Source organism: Perna viridis, chromosome 5 (genome assembly GCF_037379345.1).
Source record: "Perna viridis isolate PV_CMFRI_1.1 ecotype Kerala chromosome 5, ASM3737934v1, whole genome shotgun sequence".
NCBI classification, from domain to species: domain Eukaryota; kingdom Metazoa; phylum Mollusca; class Bivalvia; order Mytilida; family Mytilidae; genus Perna; species Perna viridis.
In genome coordinates this window covers 14,543,007-14,565,615 of record NC_142449.1, presented here as the reverse complement: position 1 = coordinate 14,565,615, position 22,609 = coordinate 14,543,007, and the positions used below count along the sequence as shown (strand labels likewise).

The 22,609-nt window shown below is 32.5% G+C and overlaps 2 protein-coding genes across 13 annotated transcripts in view; one reads left to right on the top strand and one right to left on the bottom strand.

Moving 5' to 3' along the window:
• The window catches only part of LOC148616167 (uncharacterized), a 30,891-nt gene extending 28,768 nt beyond the window's left edge, over positions 1-2,123 (bottom strand). The window contains exon 1 of the mRNA XM_088582921.1: positions 1,948-2,123. The gene's annotated coding sequence lies outside the window, so the exon portion shown is untranslated. The remainder of the gene's footprint in view (positions 1-1,947) is intronic.
• The window catches only part of LOC148616166 (protein phosphatase 1 regulatory subunit 16A-like), a 53,005-nt gene that overhangs the window by 8,455 nt on the left and 21,941 nt on the right, over positions 1-22,609 (top strand). For 5 of the 12 annotated variants that reach the window (XM_088582916.1, XM_088582914.1, XM_088582915.1 and 2 more), the window contains exons 2-5: positions 11,810-12,283; positions 13,675-13,745; positions 14,215-14,360; positions 21,366-21,469. In XM_088582916.1, the coding sequence (XP_088439042.1) occupies positions 12,034-12,283; positions 13,675-13,745; positions 14,215-14,360; positions 21,366-21,469 (571 nt within the window). In that variant the 5' untranslated portion in view covers positions 11,810-12,033. Of the gene's footprint in view, positions 1-1,196; positions 1,430-2,124; positions 2,256-2,458; positions 2,493-8,540; positions 8,660-11,809; positions 12,284-13,674; positions 13,746-14,214; positions 14,361-21,365; positions 21,470-22,609 lie in introns of those variants that run through there. The other 7 variants (XM_088582917.1, XM_088582907.1, XM_088582909.1 and 4 more) reach the window with 6 other exon arrangements.

The window sequence follows — 22,609 nt, the reverse complement described above, 5'->3', positions numbered from 1 at the left end:
AGGGACAAACTCTTTGTGAGCTTGCTCACAGTATTTCTAATTCATTTGATTTATTTTCTAAATGGGTACATGTACCAATACATGTACCTGGATTGATTTTTAGGCTTTAATTGATATTCCTACATGATCCTGACAAATTCTCAGTTGGACTGATTAGTCAAAGGTCATGATGAATTAAAGAAGGTCATTTATGGATGTATATGATTTGAGGTATACACCAGTACTTTTATTTTGTATACTCATCAGCCTCTGAATCTATCAGATCCAGTTAATTATTACATTATGTCTACATGTATTTTAATAATTTTATGATGTAATCAGTATTTGGGCATTTATATTTACTGATTTACTGATGATAAGTTATATATAGTTCCTATACATTTTTTCATTTATATTTGAATCTAGATTTCTACAGCTTGAAAACCATAGGATATGAACTTAACAAATACTGTTTTAAGTAATGATCTCAGCAATTGATAAGCTTTTTAGTCTGCTTGATGGGGTTTATTTCTAAGGCCACAGTCACTGCAGATTTACACATAGTATAAAAATAGGAGATGCAATTCTGCACAATAGGGTTGGTTCTAAGGCTACAATCATCTTGGGAATTGCAAGTTACAACTGGTTTTAAAGCTATATATATCAGATTTGCAATTACATGTAGAAATGTGTCTGCAAAAATGTTTTGAACAAATATTTATTTCATTAGAATTTTTGTATAACATGACCAGTACTTTGATCTTGTGACTTATACTAGGAATATCAGTCAACCATTGATGGAAACAAATACGATTCATTAGAACATACATGTATCAAATAAAGTATGAATTAAAGAACACAGTTCAATAAACATCGATCATCACTCATGATCAGAATGTTATTTGTAGCATTTCATTTGATAATATTGTAAGAGTTATTCCCTTTTGATAATTACATGTATTACTAATTCCGTTTGAATGTTCTTATCATCATACTACATGTACCATACGGAAACCAGTGCTTGAAATACAAGTACCCTTTGATTACAAATAGTTGAAGCACTAATTGGATGCAAGCACTCCATGCTTAAAATTTAAGTTGTCAACAGTTGTTTTTCATAAATGAGAGTTTTTATTGATGACATCTAAAAGGTGTTAACTGTATAAAGAAAGAACATAAATATTTCTGTAATGTTATAACTTGTCATTCACCATTTAGGTGGTACATGTACATGACTACATGTACCAGTATAGTTCTGGTTTCTAAACCATTAAAGGTTATCACTACCAGTAGTTTTCATCAGAATCTGTTGTGTTTAGTCAGGAAACCAGGATGTATTCAGTTTCGGGAGAAAAATTTACAGCTTTATTTCATTAGTTATTCATAATTTGACCTAGTTATTAATGGCTTGTCAATGATATGAATATTACCATTGGATTTTGACTTAAAGGTAGGACAGCTAGTATATTGATGGAAAAGTGAACGGTTTGGTTAGATGTATTACGGTTTCTGTTTTGAAAATGCTGGGTTAAAATGAATCCTGATAGTCATAATTGAAACAGCACAGCCCTGACAGCATGGTCATTGAAGTGAAGCTCTAGGGTAGTATTTTACATTTACTGCATGGTCATTGAAGCTAAGCTGTAAGGTAGCATTTTACATTCTATTACTTTGAGGTTACAGTGAAAGTATAGTTTCTGATGAAAGTACATTGTCATTGATCCTTGAAATGACAACTAGATCTGTACAGTATTTATTATTCAGTATTTTGAGTGGCCACATGATTTAATTATTATAATTTTGGTCCCCATGTCACAGTCATGTTACTGAGCTATTCAAATATCACATGTGTGAAATTATGTCCTCATTTCCTGACCTTTCTCACGATACTTTGATTCAAACATACCTAATTTGAAGTGACACCTTTCTTATTATATTGTATAGTAATCATGTAATCAGCCCACTCACAAATTTCCTTCTGTTTTGTGTACAACTTTGCTGACAGTCAAAAGTCGACTGAGTTGGTGACTTCATCTGTAATGAGTCCGGGTCGGATGCAAGTTGATCTGTTGAAGTTAATAATAACTTCTAATAGCCCATGTATAGGATAACAATTTCATTTTACGAAAAATATTTCTGTTCCATAACAAAAGCTGTTGTGGCTGTAATGGGAAAAAAAAGGAGATAATTATAGTATGTTTCAGTAGGAGCGTGAATGGATATTTGTTTAGTTGAATATCACATTAGAATTATGAGGGAAACAGTCTGGAGAATGGGTAATGAACTTTATTGAAATAATTGCATCAATTGTGTGCTGGAGTCAAAGGGATTTAGAATTCTTCTACCGTTTACACAGTAGATTTCTGCTTTGTTTACTAATATTGATACAGTAACATGACTTATCTAAAGGAGTTTGATTTAGCTTTGAAATCTTACTGATCAGTTGGAAGGAATTATTATTTTTTCATACTATCTGCAGGTGAATGGTTTTAGAAGTTATTTAATTGCTGAAGGTATGTACCATATTAATTCCTTAAAAGTAAATCTCTGAAGAAGAGTTTTTTTAATCTAACTTTAATTAAGTAATTAGACCAATGAAATGTGGAGGATGTTTACATAATTAAGTTCACATGAGACATAGGTATAGTTTTTCTGTTAATGCTGAAACTTTCAAATTAATGAACTAATGGTGGTAAATAGAATGAATTGTAATATTGCTAATTAAGTTACAGTCGAACTCTTGATTTTCATTATTTTACTATAAAAAAATTTTTAACACATAGGGAAATAATTTTCATAGTTTTTGTATGGCCTTCTGTTTATTACATATCATGGTATACTGGTGTCTGTCTGTCTGTGGCTCACACTTTGCAAAATAATTCTAAATTGCTACCTCTAATTTTTGTGAAACTTTGGTGAATTGTTTTTATTCCATTCTATTGATGTGAGCGGGGGGTGTCACAGTTTTCGGACTATAACCCATTAGTGGTTGCGGCCATTTTCACGAAACTTTGGAAAATAGTTTATTACTACTGATTCAAGCTCCCTCTTCAGTTATTATAAATTACTGATTTTCCCTTTTCAAGTTTTTGGACTTAATTAATAAAAATGGGGGGATTTCCCATAATTGCACACTAACTTCCAGACTCCTTTAAGCAATATTGCAGAAACCTTGTTGAATTGTAATGTTATCATTCATGTGAGCCTCTTTTTGATTTTTATGTATTTTGTGTTAAATATTAAATCACAATCAAATACAGAGTTGTTTGAACCTTCAGTAACCCCAAGTTCAGGGTTTGACCTTTGGGGGCGTATTTAGCTGAGCTCCATGAAGCATTTTATTGAAAAATGAATTACCAGTGGTAATGTGTTTTGTAAGGTCATCACAGTTTTTAAATGAAATTTTATCTAACGTTGGAAACTTTAATATGGGGTTCATATACATGTATGACTTAATCCCGAAAAAAGCAAAAATTAGTACCCCACTATCAATAGTTCTTTAATAGTAACAGGATCAAATTGTTTTCAATATATTACTATTGAAACTTTACCATTATGTATGGCATTGGCTTTCGGTAGGCTTGTAGGGGCATTATTATTGTAAATAAATCTATCTATTTGTCTTTCAAATTTGGACTTAAAAATAATTCTCATATCTGAGTTCTCAGTATATAAAAAAATGACTCTAGTAAGATTTATTAATTTGTACAATGAATCAGTTTTTGTTATGTGAGTTGTATACATTGTATATGCATGAGTAAGCATACTTTTATGTAGAGAATTATGTAGTTGAGTAGCACTCTAGCTGAGAGTCATGCAAAATGTGATACATGGTTGGAAAGCCTACATATTTTTATTTTTGATATTTTTTTTAAAATGTTTTAGTAAAAAGAAATTAACATTTGGTTTTTCATATCCGTGCTCATAGGAGATAAAAATTGTATAGAATGCACTGTAGAATTTGAAAGTAAGGGAGATAACACTCAAATACAATAGAATCTATTGGATTTTCAATGTTGATTAACTCCTAAGAGCAGACAGATTTGAATGAATAATGACATATTTCATAGTATAGACTCATAAAACAACTTAATTACCAAAATAAAAATATGTAGCCTTTTTTGGGGTGTATCACATTTTTCAGATTTTGCATGATTCTTACAAAGACTGCTACTTAATGTTTAAAATGTTTATTATCAAGTCAAGTGCTCAGTTACTTTCTATTTGTATTGATTATTGTTTTGTATAGAAAAAGTTCTGAAATAATGTTACATTTCATTTATTAAAATTAGGATCAATATTGAAATTTCTATTGAGAATTTGAAAAATTAAAACAGTTCAAAATTATTTCGAGCTAGAATTTTTATGTGGTTTCCATGATCATCCTACCTTCTTACAGTTTCGAATTAGGGGTTGTTCCTTAACTCGTATTATAATTTTCTTCAAAGAAATTAATCTCGACAGTTTAATTTTTCATATTACTGGTCTTTCCATGAAAATTGCTAAACATAGAAGGCTGCGAAAATTATATGGTTTACAGTATGTTGAGATGAGTTATTGAACAGGTTAGCAAAAAGTTACCAAATAATTATAGATTGTTTAAATGTACATATGTCTGGTTAAGTCAGTCCTTTGAACTCTAAGATTTACAACTAACTATAACAACCCATCAAACCAGTTCAACCTTACCACATAGTTAACAGTCCTTCCCTTAATCAGGAACCTCTAACCTTTGTTAATCTTGAGTTGCATGTTTCCGGTAAACACAGCCAAAACTGACACAGGTGATATGATTGTCATATAAATCAAGCATGATATGATTATTGTATGTTTCCAAGCAACAATTAACATAAGAGAATCTAATGACTACCATACGATTCCTGGCAAGGAAAAAATTACCAACATCTATTAAATGTTCACCCACTGTCTTTGGCTGTTTTTTTTTTTCCATTGTTTGGAAGGGTTATCTCTTTGACGATTACCACAAGGCTGTCTATTTCTACTTTTTTCTGTACATTGTACATGACATGCATGAATATTTCACTTTTTAAACAATTACAACAAGGCTGTCTATTTCTACTTTTTTCTGTACATTGTACATGACATGCATGAATATTTCACTTTTTAATCATTCAGTTAAATTTATTATTTTTTCTTTATGATAATGAATTGTTAGGTCAGGGTCTAGATTCTCAAGTTGAAGTTTTCCTCGAATCCTTTTTAACTCAAATCTTCATCAATTCGATTGATTGAAATGGGAAATTTAAGATCATGTGTTTATGAAACTTGCTGCAGTTCTCATTTGACTAGTGCTGAATCTTCCACTACTTACATTAATGGTACAGCCTACATGTACCTTGTTCATTTTTCTAAAGAGATTTAAGTCATAATTCATTGATTCAAGCTCTTTAATACCGTGACTCTCCTATATCCATTTTGTAAATATGTAATAAAGTATTCTGTTTAGTCAGTTCTGTGATGTATAAACCATTGTTATCTTCCATTATGTAATATCTGATCACTTGTTTATATGCAAAGAAATGAAATTGTTAAATATTTGATATGTCAGCACAAAGTTTCGTGCTAATTTGTAGAGCCCTTGGCAGTTGTATGAAAGTGAGATAGATCACAATCATTGTATTAAACTGAGGGTTTATAAGTCTTCTATCAATCTGGTTGAGATAGATAACTTTTTATTTGTTATTAGTTGAAACATACAACTTCATGTTAGATGTATGGATTCGTATAATTAAACAAGCGATGAGAGCAAAAGTTTACTGATACTTGAGTTGTTTTTTTTTTTTTTTTTATTATGAGTGCAAATAAACTGATAGATTTTTTATTTGTAATGGTATTTTACATGAAGAATACTTGGATGGTGTACTGACTAGTTATTAAGTTAACTATACACTACAGATTGATTGATTGTTGGGGTTTAATGGGACACAAGGATAATAGGGTCAAAAAATTATGATTGCCACTAGAAAAAGGGAGGGATGGGTAAGGTCGGGCAATATAGCCTCCTGTGGCGGAGTGCAAAGGTTCCTACTCCTATCGAATGTCAGCAGGGTTCTTTAACATGCAAAGAACGTGGCATCTTTCCCAACACGGTGCACCACTATGGTTTGCGATCAGGTTTTCCGTATTATAGCCTGACAACCCCAGCATGTAACATGCCAGGAGTACCCCATTCCACCACCTGGGGCACACATCCCAGTTGCTCTATGGGCAGAGCGCCTAGCCCCCGGCTAGGTTTCTGAGCACTATTTAGACACCTTTTACAACAAGCTTAGTGCTGCTACAGGCCTATTCTTTCAACACCCGGGCCTGTACGGGGCAACTATACATTACAGGGGCTCATATTTGACTGAATGGGAGGCTTAGTTTGGTTATGCTTCCTGGTGTAAATCTAACAGAATGTTTTGTCTATACAAGGCTCAGTGTATGCAGTTTTAGTTGCATGCAATTTGGTACTCCTGAAATATAAAGTGGTTAAAGGCATCAAACAACTGTTATTATACCCAACTAAGTAGAGTTGTATAGTGATCATTTTGTCCTTCCATTTATCATCTATCTGTCTGTTCCCAGTTCTAGTTCACTAATTCTTAATCACATGATGCCATTTTGCACCTCCCTTTTCATCTTCTCCATACATGTAATTGGTGGACAGATTTCAATGAAAGTAAACATGAGTGTTCCTTAGGGTAACCTGCATAAAAATTGTTGTTGGAAATTTGTTCAGTTTAAAACAATTTGCTAAAACGACTGATTTTTAGGTACATCTCTCTAAAACTATGAGGTATTGAAAAAATGAGAAAGACTTACTACATGTAGGGTGATTCCTTGTTACAGTTATTGTTCTTGAAAGGCCAAAAATTATGATTTTTGCAGTTTTTAGCCTATATTTTGAAAACCATAATAGATAGGAAAAAATCTTCTACTGATGTTGTGATCTTTACAACAAGGTGACAAAAGTCTCCTTGGAGCCTGTAATTGTTCTTCCATCTGACTTTTTATAACTTTTGGGATTAGATGTTATGGTGTCTGAGGAGGGGAGAGGGGAGTATCACTTAGTTAGCTTTGCTCATAGTTTAGCGTTACCTAGTTTCATTTTGCCTTTCTTTTAAGTTATTTTGAGAAGTTGCCTATTTTTAAGCACAAATAGAAAAGTAATGATGGGAAAAGTCCAGCTATTTGTGTAAAGAGGTCCAAGGAAGTTCATTTGTGTTGACAGATTGTAAGATGTAATGAATGATTGGTATTCTGCTCAACAAAATTAATGAAAACATCTATTCCTTATCTATACATCAACATTGTCAATGGAATGGTTTTACCAAATTGGAAATCATCAATGTTGAGGGTGATATGAGATAATGAAGTAATCATTTCAGAAAATGATTACTACTTGATGGTATTGCATATAGTTAGTATGTTTTATTTCCTTAATTTACATTACAACTGTCATGTAGCTTTGTGATTGCTTGTTGACCCCTTGGGTGTTGCTGAATGTCATTTGTGTGAATGTTCTGTCTGTCTCATTACCTCCAAGGCCAAGAAATAGTAAAAGTTTTAATAACTCAAATCACATAAATCATCTCCCAGTGCTTAGACACCGATAGTCTAACAGTCTAAGAAAATAAGTGTCAAGATCAGCCAAAACGGGGAAAAAACCAACATAAAATGGTGAAGAAAATATGTATTGTATCAATAAATCTCTGGAATTAATGATCAGATTCAATAGTGGATGAAATTGAATCTTTAGGTGATACATTATTATGATTTAAAAAAAAAAAATTGGCCTGTGAAACATTTCTCAGTTAATGTTATTGTGTTCAGTATTTATATTTTTCCAAATTCATCATTAGAAAAACCAATGTCATCGTGGTTATATTTAACTGATGTAACTTTATCGAGGTGTCTTATTGCTATCAATAGAGACCACTGGGAATTGCTATAAGTAATATTGGTATCTTCAACAGTATAGTCTGGTTGCTGCACATTACCATAGCACTTAACCAAAGATGATGGTTATAACCAAAGGTCACCTGACTATCTTTATAGGACAAGATGTAACAAAAATTATACAGTAGTAAATGTCTAGATGAAACCCTAAAAGCTTTAGTCCATTGTTGAGGCATGAAATCCTGATTAACTGCTTTATTAATAGTGATATGGCTATTGATAGGATGACTTATCTTAATGGGGTAATGTAGAGTGATGATCATAAAGAATGCTCAGATGTGATTATTGTATTAGCACTGATAAATCACATTCTCTTACAAAATGGCCACTGCTGATTATTGGAAACAATTTAGGGAGGTTAATTGATCTTGATAACAATTTAACCAATAATGTATTCGCTTTTCCGCTATCTTGATCATTTGGCGTTTTTTGTACCTGTAACTGAAGTTCAGTGATAGGTAAAATCATTCAGTAATGATAAAGGTGGGAAATGGTTGAATATATGTGATGCCTCAAGCTTCCTGGTAGTTCCATCTTATTTTTGCTATTATTAATTATAAGCTTGGCTTTACATAGAACTTCATACAATCTATAATTAGCAGGTACTGAGTGACATGAGTCTCAAGTCTTTGAGTAATTCTGTGATCAATCTAGTTACTTCATTGCTACCAGAATGGTTGTTATACATTAAAGGATTATATATAGCTGTATATGGCATGTAAGTAACTATATAATACATGCATGCAGGTTTATTTGTTCATTTGCGTGTTTTTGGATCAGATTGATTGCTTTAAACATATTTTAAATTTAAAGTAGAAGGAAACCAATAGCATATAGTTTTGTTTCTTTGTTTAATACACATTAGTCAGATACTGGTGTTGCCCATTCTAAGGGCTAAAATTTTACTGACAACTATTTACCATGAAAGGTTGGTTAAATATCCATTTTTTTCTGATATAGATCTTTTATTTATGAGAAATTTAAAACTGAATACACTAACATGTAGGATGAGATTTAAGGGGATGTAAACACTGTTATGTAGATAGAATGTGATTGATATATATGTTAGGACATTGTAAAGGCTATAACTTAACATGTAAACATTATGTCAGAGGATGTTCTTCCTCAAGTTACACAGGTTTCATATCAGCTTACTTGATATACTTTTTGTACTTTGTCACCAAAGTTTGTCATAAAACTGGCTCAGTTCATTTTTTTCTACTACAATTTCATGATTTTATGATTTAAAGTGATTTTTAGGTATGCATGTTATGCTCAGAGGGTTTTCCTTTGATTTACATTGTGTAAATGTTTTGGTATTTGGTGTTCATTTGGAGATGTCTTGGCTTGTCTTTTGAATATCAGATATTTCTAGTATGAGTGAGTGACTAAGGCAGTGGAGACTAAACTAAAGTTGTATTTGGTCTTTTTCTTGAATCTGTCTCTCACTTTAGATCTTAGACTTTAGGTACAAGTTACTGTTTCATAAAATCAATAAATCATAGAATTTTGTATATTCTGAACTGGTCTACAAAAATGAACTCCATGGGTTTTCGTACTTCCACTATAAAGTTCAATGAAGTACTGGTAAAAAAAACAAATCACACATATTTTTTTGAGGACTTAACCTAGTAATTCTATAATTTGGATATAAATTACTCGGCATTTTGTGAAGTTAATATGAGTTTTTAAATACATGCAAGCTATAATACAAATGTAAAAAAGCCTTAGAGCTTGACTTGTCAAAAACATGCGCTTGTGGTGTAGTTACTTAAACATTTTGACATTATCATGATATGAATTACTGATTTGTCATTCTACTGTTCCTAGCAACAATCATATAAGGTTTACTAAACAACATCTTGTAAACAAGTTCTCATTGTAATGAAGTCTCCTTCCTGAGAAAATTTTAAGTTCTCCACAATACTAATGTGTTGGGAACATTGTATTACTGCCCTCAGTTGCCAAATGGATCAGTTAACCTTGGACTAGAAAAGACATCTGCTTAAAATTGCCATAAATAAATTATTCCTTCTGAGATGTAAAGTGAATCTATCAATTTAGCATTAATGATTGTATTTGCATGTAATAGTAATACATTGTATCAATGGCTGTACATCAAATATCATAGGATACTCATTGTACAACTCATTATATTAATATGATTAAGACTAAAAGTAGAAATTGCTGTGTTGTCAAAAAGGTTTATGTCTATCAGCATTTTCAGAAGTACTTTCATTATAGTGAATTTCAATTAAAGAAGGGAAGTGACTCTAAAAAGACTAACAATTTACTTTGAATTATTTGGAAACAATACTCATTAATCTTCCCAAATCATATACCTCAGCTACATGAACTCTTACTGAACAAAACTTGTCTGCATTAACAATAAGTTTCTGAGTGATGACTACATATTTTGTGAGGAATTTTATGCTCATTTTTCATTATTAGTTGATATTACTTCATACTTGGAACAGAAGTACACTAAGGGGTAGCTTTGAAGTCTATTTTGATGGTAGTTGTGTAATAGAATCAAATTAACATCATGATGGTTTCAATCTTCAAAGGGATTCTAGTGAAACTGGAAGACAGGATTTATTGATTTTTCATGTCCAAAAAACAAATAGACTTTGTACTCTCTAAGTACGAATAAATCATTGACCTGTTTTTCTATCTCAGTCTAAATCCATAGGGTAAATCATGGTGCTCTCCTGATGTAGGAATTAGAATATATAAGTCAACTAGATATTAAATCCTGTATTCTTTTCTATACATGTATGTAGCATTAATGTTAACCCTCCCATATTATGGCGGGGTAGACTTCTGCAAAATCAATGAAAAATTTACAACTTCACACATAAAAATTAAAGATATGAGGGAAGTTAAAATTAAAGTGACAATGGGAGTATCATTCACATTAGCTCTTCCAAAGGTTAACATGTATGAGGTTGTTTCATTTAAGGAATGATCTACATTCTTTTACTGGTACTTGTAAGAACCAAACAGGCGGTAGCCAATAGCAGATATGCTATGATTATGCCTTAGATCTTCCCCTGTATACTTTATGTCAGTGACATCCTATATATGTAGATGTTCTGAAACATCAATAGCTCAAAATCTTTGTTGGACATGACATAAATTAGAAATAACATATGCAGTTAGGAAGTGATTGTTTGAACTTTTATTGCAGACATACTACATGTGCTGTATGAAGTCTCCCATTGGTTGGGATATCAGCAATATAACAGCATACTGGGGCATTATCATTAAGTCACATTTGAGTTCAAATAGCTCTCCCTCATAGCCAAAGCCTGGGCACCTGGGCAATTGCAGTTAAACTGGTAGCAAAACAAATATTTTTTTTTAAAACTATAAATAGAAATTGTACAAATTTTTCACAATATCTAAGGAGGAATGTGTATTGGATATATTTTAGAAATGAAGAAATTTGCCCCCATGAATTAGCTTTATTTCTGTTTGTCCCTGCAAACTCCTATTTCTTCTCATTTTTTTTAAAGATAGTTTAAAACATCACTCAAATATGAATATTATTTTGCTGTAGGGGTTTGAGTGAAATTCTGCATGCAGTGCTGCTATGTAGAATATAGTATTAAATATGTAGTAGGAAGCATGTTACATGTACACAAGTTTTAGAAATTGGTAACAATTCAAGTCAATATGTTCTCATCTGTGTTGACTAAATTTATAATTATTCATGGTAGAAATTTCATGCTTTTTTACTTGTGAGGTTTTGTGAAACTACGAATATTGACTGGAATTTATATTTTTTGAACACATATCAAAATGTGTGAATACTTTCATTGAAACTTGATATCATTATTAAATTTATTGTTATTCTTTATTGCAGATTAAACATCCTTACTTGATTGGTGGGTTACTGTACCACTATGGGATATGGTGTAGGATACAAGTTAAGATGGCTTTGTGGTGACAGAATCAAATTTGTTATGCACTATGGATGAAGGATAAAAAGTACTGCTAAATTTCTCTATTAGTTCTGAAAGGATATACTTAATTACCTATAGATATCTCAAGTTGTAAATTTTTCTGGGATTATAAATAACATTAAAAATGGCAGACCACAACGATTTAGTACTAGAGATTCCCATGGTGGAAAAAATGAGTACACAAGAACGTCTCAAGCATGCTAAAAAGAGACGAAGTCATCAATTGAAAAAATTCGCAAATTATGAGAAACAAGTGGACAAAGAGCATGCCAAGAAAATAAAAAAAGGAACAGGCAAGAAACGACGACCAAGGGTGAAATTTCGTGGTAACATAATGCTGTTAGAATCTGCAGCTAGAGGAGATGTAGAAGATGGTATGTTTGATATTAAATTAAGGAGTAGGAGTTTTAATAGCACATTCTCTGTTTTTATGATAGATATATAGTGTTCGCCATTACACACCCATATTTTGTCCTATTATGATATAACCATATTCCCTGTTCACACATTGTACAATAACTCAGAAATACTTTGTGGAATTGTACATGTTCTATTTACACCTTTGTGGAGGGCTCGCACTACTTGGTGATTTGGGCAAAATATGCCCTAGTGTTGCACATTTTGCCCTTAGACAACACCAAAAAGCGAAGTGAAGTGGCCCTCTCATTTTCATACATTGATGAAGATTGGGACTGTACTCTGTCTTTTAGCGACATTTTGACTGGAATAAACTATCTTCAATATCTATATGTATATGAACAAAAGTTGCACCCATTACAGAAAAAAATCTTCCCTTTCATTTTCATTGGTTCCTGATTTGAAAAAAAATAAAATAAATGGGGATTGGCTAAGCAGCTGTTTATCACTAACATGTACTGGTATCTCTGTAATATTTGATTGCTAAAGGCAACACATGATGATATAATTCTCAGTCCGGACCCCGTTGAGGTCCGGGTGTCAAAAGAATAGGCCTGTAGCAGCCTTAAGCTTGTCATAAAAGGCAACTAAATAGTGCTCAGAAACCTAGCCTGGGGCTAGGTGCTCTGCTCACTGAGCAACTGGTATGTGTGCCTCAGGTGGTGGAATGGTGTACTCCTGGCATGTTACATGCTGGGGTTGTCAGGCTATAGTACGGAAAACCTGACCGCAAACCATAGTGGTGCACCGTGTTGGGAAATTTAACACTTTCCTCACGCGTCAAAGAACCCTGCTGTGGTATTCAATAGAAGTAGGAACCTTTGCGCTCTGCCTCAGGAGGCCAAATTGCCGGACCCTACCCTACTATAATGTCTAGATATTATACTTCCATGCTTAGATAGTTGGTAAACTGTATTGGTTTCATAAGATAATTTGCACTGTCTCTCTTGTTTCCAGGTTTGACAGAATTGTTGAGTGTGGGTATTCTTAGCATGATGTAGTGTGCAACATCTTGTTATATTTGCTGTAGATCAACTTCCATAATGTTTGTTACACTACAAGGATGTAGAATAACAAAATTACATTGTTTTGAACAATCGCCAAATTCATGGCCATTTCTGTACCTTTGGCTGATACAGTGGCAATGATATACTGTCAATATTTGTAAGATATACTGAAACATGAATGAAAGAGTCTGCTAAAATGTGTTTGTTTACATAACCAACATTTCCCCCCTCGTCTATGTTGTAATTAATACAGAGCACTTTCCTTAAATTGATGTAGAAAAATAAAGTTTAAGTTAAATTAAGTTCCCCGTATCATGAAATGTTTTTTCTTTTTTTTTCAGTGAGAAAGTTGCTAAACCAAGGAGTTAACCCAGATGTCACAAATGAAGATGGATTAACTGCCCTTCATCAGGTAACCATGAACTACACAAAAAGTAAAATTAATTAATGGATGCAATCTTATATTAACTATGTATTTCTGTTGACCTAATTGAAATGAGATACAAAAGTGTTCATGATCTAGTAGCTATTGTCTTAGATCTCAACACATTTCTTGTGAATATTGATAGATTTTAGTTAACATTCATTGGCAAATATTTCAATATAAGTTCAACCACATCATCATTATAGCAGTTCTGTCCTTCAGTCCAGTATGTAATGTGCTAAATGTGCTTACAGCCAGCTGAAAATAATAGCATTCCATTTAGTACATTGTGACACATATATTAATTAAGGGTTGTTTTAACAAGAATTTCAATTGGTTCTTATTAAAAAGTGCTGAGCTAGACATCCCATTTTACTTTATTTCTGGACTGTAGTGTTATTTTAGATGTCATGCGTTGTTAACTTGATCTGGCATTTTTTTACTTCTGTAATTTCAGGCATGCATTGATGATAATGAAGATATGTTAAAGCTGCTGTTGGAGTACGGTGCCAATGTTAATGCAAGGGACAGTGAAATGTGGACCCCTCTACATGCTGCTGCAACCTGTGGCCATGCTCATCTCTGTAAACATTTAATCACTAGGTAAGCTCCTAAAGACTTGCCATCTCTGTAAACATTTAATTACTAGGTAAGCTCCTGAGGACTTACCATCTCTGTAAACATTTAATTACTAGGTAAGCTCCTAAAGACTTACTATCTCTGTAAACATTTAATCACTAGGTAAGCTCCTAAAGACTTGCCATCTCTGTAAACATTTAATTACTAGGTAAGCTGCTAAGGACTTACCATCTCTGTAAACATTTAATCACTAGGTAAGCTCCTAAAGACTTACCATCACTGTAAGCATCTTCTTTAGTTTCTAGGGTTGTTGTTAATTGGCATTCTCCCAATGTTGTTGCTTCACTATCATGTTACTTGAGCAGGACATACTTTCCCTTCTTGGGCACCAGATGTCCCTCCTTGTTATTTTCTAGGAGTTTGAGCAGCACATACTTACCCTTCTCAGGCACCAGATGTCACTCCTTGTTATTTTCTAGGAGTTTGAGCAGGACATACTTACCCTTCTTGGGCACCAGATGTCCCTCCTTGTTATTTTCTAGGAGTTTGAGCAGCGCATACTTACCCTTCTCAGGCACCAGATGTCACTCCTTGTTATTTTCTAGAAGTTTGAGCAGGACATACTTACCCTTCTTGGGCACCAGATGTCACTCCTTGTTATTTTCTAGAAGTTTGAGCAGCACATACTTACCCTTCTCAGGCACCAGATGTTACTCCTTGTTATTTTGTAGGAGTTTGAGCAGCACATACTTACCCTTCTCAGGCACCAGATGTCACTCCTTGTTATTTTGTTGGAGTTTGAGCAGGATATACATACCCTTCTCAGGCACCAGATGTCACTCCTTGTTATTTTGTTGGAGTTTGAGCAGGACATACTTACCCTTCTCAGTTACCAGATGTCACTCCTTGTTATTTTGTTGGAGTTTGAGCAGGACATACTTACCCTTCTTGGGCATCAGATGTCACTCCTTATTTATTTCTGGGAGTTTGAGCAGGACATACTTACCCATCTTGGGCACCAGATGTCACTCCTTGTTTATTTCTGGGAGTTTGAGCAGGACATACTTACCCTTCTTGGGCACCAGATGTCACTCCTTGTTTATTTCTGGGAGTTCTTATTTAGTTTATTATTTGCTGTATTGTTTTCTCATTTCTGTTTTTATATGTAATTGTATTTTATTCTGTTAATAGCTACTTTTTGTTTGTGGATTTCCATTTTTTGGTCAAGTATTTTTATTTCTTTGAATTGTCCTTCTTATTTGAATCTTCAGTATTTTTTTTTTTAGATATTTACTATCAGCTATAATCAATACATGGACTTACTGAAAACCATCATATTTTGATGTTGAAGAATTTCAATTCAATTCCACTTTATTTTTTCACAGCTGACAGAATGTACATTTGACTATGTAATCCATTACAATGTGACTTATAGACAACAATTAATTTTCAGTTTTTTTTTTTTTCTTGAGAAATTAGTGGAAATAAATCACTCATAAAATAAATTTGTTTATTATATTATAAAGATGAAGGAGTATTGTTATCAAATTTGTCAAAATAGATGTTTTCAAATCAACATATCAATGGACAGAATATGTAGCCAAAATGTCTGAAGTTAACCAATTTGGGGAGAAACACACTTTTTTTCTCAATATTACAGTATTATTGCATAAGGTTTTCCATACTGGCTTAGTTTATTGTTTTGAGGCGTAGCTGAAATCCAGTATGGTTAGTCGAAGACCAATAACTCAGCTAATATGGAAAACCTTATGCAGTTATACCTTTATTGACTAACTAGTTCAATATATCATAAGCTAATATGGATTTTAATCAGTCCAATACAATGTATGTTGTAATGGATGAGTAAAAGCTGTATTAGATGGCTAAATTCATAATTGGGGCACTTCATTATTTTGTATTGTATTGGCAGTTTTTATCACATTTTGGCTAATATTCGAACATTAGTCAATAATTATTATTCCTAGTCAACTTTTCAAAATATTCTGTTTTTCAAAGTATTTGTCCAATATTTCTGGATAAAAAACGCATTCAAACCTCACAGTTTAATGTTGGTCTTGCATGCAGATGGTGTTACCATGCAAAAATCAGACAAATTCTGAGACCTGTAGTGCAAAAGTATGCCAAAAGTAGCATTTCTAGGTAAAATATAATTTTCACTAGTGCCAGATATTGGTGCATGCAAATACACATGTACATGTCCCCTTTGTTTATTTTTTGTAGTTTCAATAAACAGATGTTGATCAGTATATGCTGCAACAAGTCCATGATTTTATTTGGGGAATATTATTCACAACATCTTGTTATTATTTAGGCTGAAAAGAAATGACATTATCTCTTTATCTTGAAATGGGTATATAAGGCTGAGTTAGTAAGGTCTGTAGCTGTCATTTGTAAGTTTATCTCTTTATCTTGAAATGGGTATATAAGGCTGAGTTAGTAAGGTCTCAGTATACCTGTCATTTGTAAGTTTAAGCTTTAGATTCTTGGGATGCTCAGTTATACATCATGAAGACCATCATCCCAATGGGACATACTTCTGTTCAACCCAAGTTAATACATGGTAGACAATTAGAACATACAGGTCCAAATTGAGTGACAGCTGAGCCTGTTATAGTTGATGAAATTCAAGTGTTGGGTTAAGTAGTTTTCCTCACTTAAGTAGTTATTTGACACCAAACTTCCGCTGGGAGTTAAATTGGTCCGTTAGATCATCAAATTATTGATTTGTAATGTACATGCAATAAGATCATATTGTCTAGAAGTTATATTAGATGTGTACGGAAAAAAAAATTAAAATTGCAAATTAAGTTGATGTATTTAATTCCTACTTATACGGGAGATTGATCCTTATTTCTTAAAAGCATGGATTTCTTGTCAATAATAGCATACATGTATGTTGAAGTTACCTCACTCTTTTGTATGGAGTAGAAAAGAAAAACAGGATTTGTATTAAAAAGGCATGGAAGGCTATAATACATGCACTAGTATATACAATGTTTGTAATACAGTTATACATGTAACAAACAAACAATGAAATCTTGGGTCTATTAATCCATTTTGATGGAGTTATGGGATTTGGATGCCTTTATACTTTAATTAATGGAGGATATAATTTATATTGCTACATGTACCTATAGCTGCAGTTTTGTTTTTTCATGGCATTTGGTATATAATTTTATGATGAAAATAGAGGTAATTATTAGTGCTCATTAACATAGTTCTGGTTTATTAAGATGTTTGATCCCATCTTAAATATACCAATAGTTTACATGTGTTATCACAAAATGAATTATGATTGACCTGGTAGAAAAGGCCATGATAATTTGAATCCTTTCATTTTTCCTTCATCTGATTGTTAACTGCCAGCATGGGATCATTTCTATGTCCCAATGTATTTAACATTATTTGCATATTAAGGATGTTCTAATTTCCCATTTCTCTGTCTGATGACCTTTGATAGCCTGTAATACAATTATTGCAAAATCTTTTGCTGATATTTGCATTTATTGTTTAATAAGGTAAATTGTTTGTCTTCTTCTTATGTTAATTGTTGTCATTTAGTGGAGCCATAAAAATACTGTAAGCAGAAAACTTTCTGTAAAGAGCTGAAATATTGACACTAAGGAGGAGTAAACAATGTTATTGTTTTTAAGCTATGGAAATGACTTGTCATAAAATCGCCAGTCCTGTTTACAGAATTGTAAATGATTACCAGAACAGACAGACAAACTTTCTGTTATATTCATGCAAATTTAAACAGTAGTTAGAACTTGTGGTTTCTAAATGAGCTGATTTATCAGGTGATTAGGGACACTTTGTAGGACCGTTAAGTCACCACCACTCTGAATATTGTTAGTTTAGAGATTATAATGTAAATTAATGGTTTTCATGAATACAGTTGTTGTCTATGGATTAATCCCTGTCCTTCCATCCTAGTGTAAAGATTACTGGAGAAATCGGTGTAAAAGCTCCAGGAATGGAATCATTCATGATATGAATTGCTTCATTTATAAAGTTGTCAGTGGCAATCAGGCACACTGTCTGAACATTGATTCTCAGAAAATGATAAATTTACACATAGATTGAACCATTTGGAAACAGTAGGTTTTGTCATTTGGTCAATTAGATAATAGAAGAAAGAAAAGGAAAAGTTGCTTGATTGTCCAGACTAGTTTTTCATTGCCAAAAAAAAAATTTACAGAATTGGTATCCTTAACTTTCAATTTGCAAATCTGAATTTCATAGATTTCTTGTTATTTACAGTGCATTATACTAATGTCTGAGTTTACTTAGATCAGTCAATTGCTCCTCAGTCTGATTGGATATTATAAGTGTTAAAATATCCATCTTTATTGCTTGCAAACAAATTTCAATTTATTGAATACATCATAAGCTGACTGGTAGAAATATTTCCTCTATAATATTATATTTCATTTAAATTTGATCAAAGAATAGGTATGGTTATCACTTTTTATAGATGAAAAAAAATATAAGAATTCCCTACAATTGAAGAGATATTGAACTTTCGGTACTTTGGACAGAGTTTAGAGTGTTTACAATCGTGATGAATTATAAAGATTAGAACCGAAGATTCCTTCGTTTTATAAGGTACATCCATTAATTTACTTCCTTGTTAAATAATCTTCCCTCAGAAGCCAACTTGGCAATATCTGACAAATATTACATGGATATAGAATCATCCTGAAGAAATTTGAATTCTCAATAATGATCTTAGAATTCAAATGCTCTAGGCTGCTGTACTACATTTCTTAATGCTGATTGATCATCTTGCTCAAGACCCAGTAAAATCCAAGTCATTAGAAACTAGATGTTTAATTTCCTCAGGGCAATGTATTTAGTGCTCTGTAATTGTAATTTAACACTGCATTATTGTCACAATAGCTTGATGGATTCTAGGGTTCCTAAGCTGCAAACTTAGCAAATTCACGCCTTTTTTAATTTAGCAAAGTGGATGTGTAGTTTGTCACAATGCTCTCTTCAGTCATTCGAACAGCTCTTGTTAATTGATTGAATAAATCACAGGAGCTGTTAGGGGACATTTGTGTTATTGGAAGATGTCTCTAATAACACTTGGCTCTTTAACATTCTCAATTTGAAACACACTTTACTTAAAACAAATGGCTAGAAGACTGGCTCTTAAAATGACATTTGGATCTGGCACAGAATATACTTAACTTGATTTTAAGGAGATAAGGTATAAAAACCATGAAGCCTTTTCCTTCTAGAGGAAGCATCAAGCCATATATAAAACTAGGACCAAGTAATGTTGACAGCTGGATGGTTATTTTGACCTTGTCATATCATTCTTTTAAACTTATATAAAGATGTGTCAAAAGAAAATAGGATACTGATGTTATATGGTATAATAACCAAGTTCTACTTCTATATCAACCTAGATTTTGTCATAGTGATTAGATTTTCTAAGTACTTCTACTGTCAGTTTTGTGCTGATTTTGATAACAATCAAATTTCATTTAATTATGAATTCCAATCAGTTAGGAGACAACTGTTATGATTAATTTAGAAAAGTCTCTGAGTTTTTAAGAAAAATGGCAGTCTTAGTTAACATTTTGATTGAATTATAAACTGCACAGTTTCCATATCTGGTGACAGAATTTTGTTTAGTAGTTTAAAAATCAATTTTCTCTTTTTCAATTATCTTTTCTAAATTGAAAATCAGTCCTACTGATTTGGTGAATTTTACTTGATAAAGTTAATGTATTTTAAGGCATACATAAAGCAGAAACTCTAAGCTTGATTTGATAAGCAGGGTCATGCTAAGATTATTATCGCTTTCTTCAAAAGACAGTGCTTGGATATTACATAATTTTATCAAATTACAAAACATAATGCCATTCTCATTCACAGTTAAGATGAAGGGGCAAGGCTGTTTTCCTAGCATTTTAGATAGCTTTTTAACATCATTAGATAGCAGTTGTCTACACCTGTATTCTGTAAGAGATTGATGTTTAATACAATAAGTACTTTCTCTATTTTCATTATGAAGTATTAAACATTTTGTCATTAAAAAGTGTTAAAACTGAACCTATAGGACATGGAACTGAGCCATTTAGGATGTTTAAAATGCTCCATAGACAAATTTATGAGGTCATGTACAAATTTTTAACTAGTAAACTGATTGAGATGCTTTGCAAACGTAAAATACTGTACCCTCATGATCTACACCTAAAAATCACTTGTTAGTAAGCTGCAAATTCGGTCTTTGACTTTTGTATATTGGATAGATATTGTCTGCACTGTTTTTTTTTATGTTTCAAGGTCAAGGAAATAAGGTGTTATCTTTGTATTTGTCTAAATCGCTTCAAGTTAATTAAAATCTGCTGATGATGCTTGAACTCTTCTTGTATTTACACATTGCAACTTCATAGAATAACATTTTTTTTAACAGAAAGGTTTATTTTATTATGGTCATTAATTGTTGTTGCCACTTTTGTATCATCTTTTTAAAATGGAAGCAATCTTCATTGCTCACATGGTTAATATATTAATATTTTTCCTGTGCAAAGAATTTTAGGGAGGTATGTATGGGATCACCCTGTCTGTCAGTCTGTTGGTTCACAAATATTCCGTGGCTGCTCCAGTTTATAGGGAGCTTAGGCATCACATATAGGTGTTCATGAAAGACAATAATTATTGGCTGATACCTGCAGAGGAAGATCATCCAATTTAAGGGTTCAACATGTCCACTTAAAGTTCTGAGATTTTCGATGTGAAGTTGCTAACAGTATATCTAGTTTTTATGTGTTATAGTGAATGTCATTTGAGTTTCGTTTTGTTTTAGTTGTTTGTAATGGATAAGGGTTATGAAATACATGTAATTAGGGTAGAAAGTCTAGTTGCATGCCTGTCGGTTCTCAAATAGATAGGCATTTTTCAGTTAACTTATATAGATGGCCTTCCAGTGTTTAGAGAAAGCAATTTGTAAGAACAAACAAGAAATAATCGATATTTTTCTTTCATTTACAGAGGAGCAGAGCTTTTGGCAGTGAATGCTGATGGGAATATGCCTTATGATATCTGTGAAGATGAAGTTACTTTAGATTACATTGAAACAGAAATGGCCAAAGTTGGTAAGAAACAAAATTCTAGTCATGTTATTTTTGGCTTTTTTAAGTACAAAACCTATAGTTTCATAAAAATCATCAGAGCGGAACCTAAATGAATCTTGATCTGTTAATCACCAGAATACAATGTACATTTGCATACTGAAAGACTTAAGTCAAAGCATTTAGTTTAAGATTAAGTTTTAGTTTAAACATATTTTATTTGCATATAAACAAAAGGGATTGAACAAAAGTGAATCACACTTACGAGGTTCTCTCCTAAATACAATATAATATACAATAACAAAATGACATTGAGCATGCATCAACTGTGTATACTTATAATAATCAGTTAAATTTAAAGATAGAAAATAAAGAGAAAGAAATAGAAAAAAAAAAAAATTGACAGAAAAGTAGTGGTGATGATGATGGTGATGATGGTGGTAGGAGAGTGGGTACACAAAGTAATATCTTACAAGTTATTAGACAACAGAAAATCTCTCAGAATCTTTGATAAAGGCTAGAACGTGCTTCAATAAACTTATGTTTTGATCATATGTTAATTCCAAACTACCACGTGTAAGAAGTTCAACATCTATTGTCAAAGTATCAGGAATCCAGTTAATGTGGTTTAAAAGGCGTGCTCTTATTTCATCATATAACGGACAATGAAAAAAGAAGTGATTAACATCTTCCATTCTTCCGCATCTACAAAAAGGTGCATCCACTATATTCATTCTGTGCAAGTCATGCTTTAAGGAAGATACAGAATGTCTTAACTGGGTCAGAATAATATTTAGTTTCCGTGGACCAAAAGAAAAATGCTTTGGAACTTGCAAGATATTTGTATTGCTTTTAAAAGCGGGCTTGAACTTAGAAATTGAATCTAGTTCTCTCGTGCAGATATCGAGTTTATTCCATTCTTTAATTGTAGAAGGAAAAAACGACTCGCTTGTCACAGATAGTCTACAAAAAGGCTGCATAATGTCATTTCCATTTCTAAGTGGGTAATTTGTAAGTGACTGGATTTTAGGTGGAATTAGATCGCATAGGTATGCAGGTGCATTTTTATGTTCGATATTATACATCATGTTTAACTTTCTCCTATTACGTCTCACTTCTAATTTTTCCCAACCAGTTTCTCCGTAGAGTTTTTCTGAGTTGGTG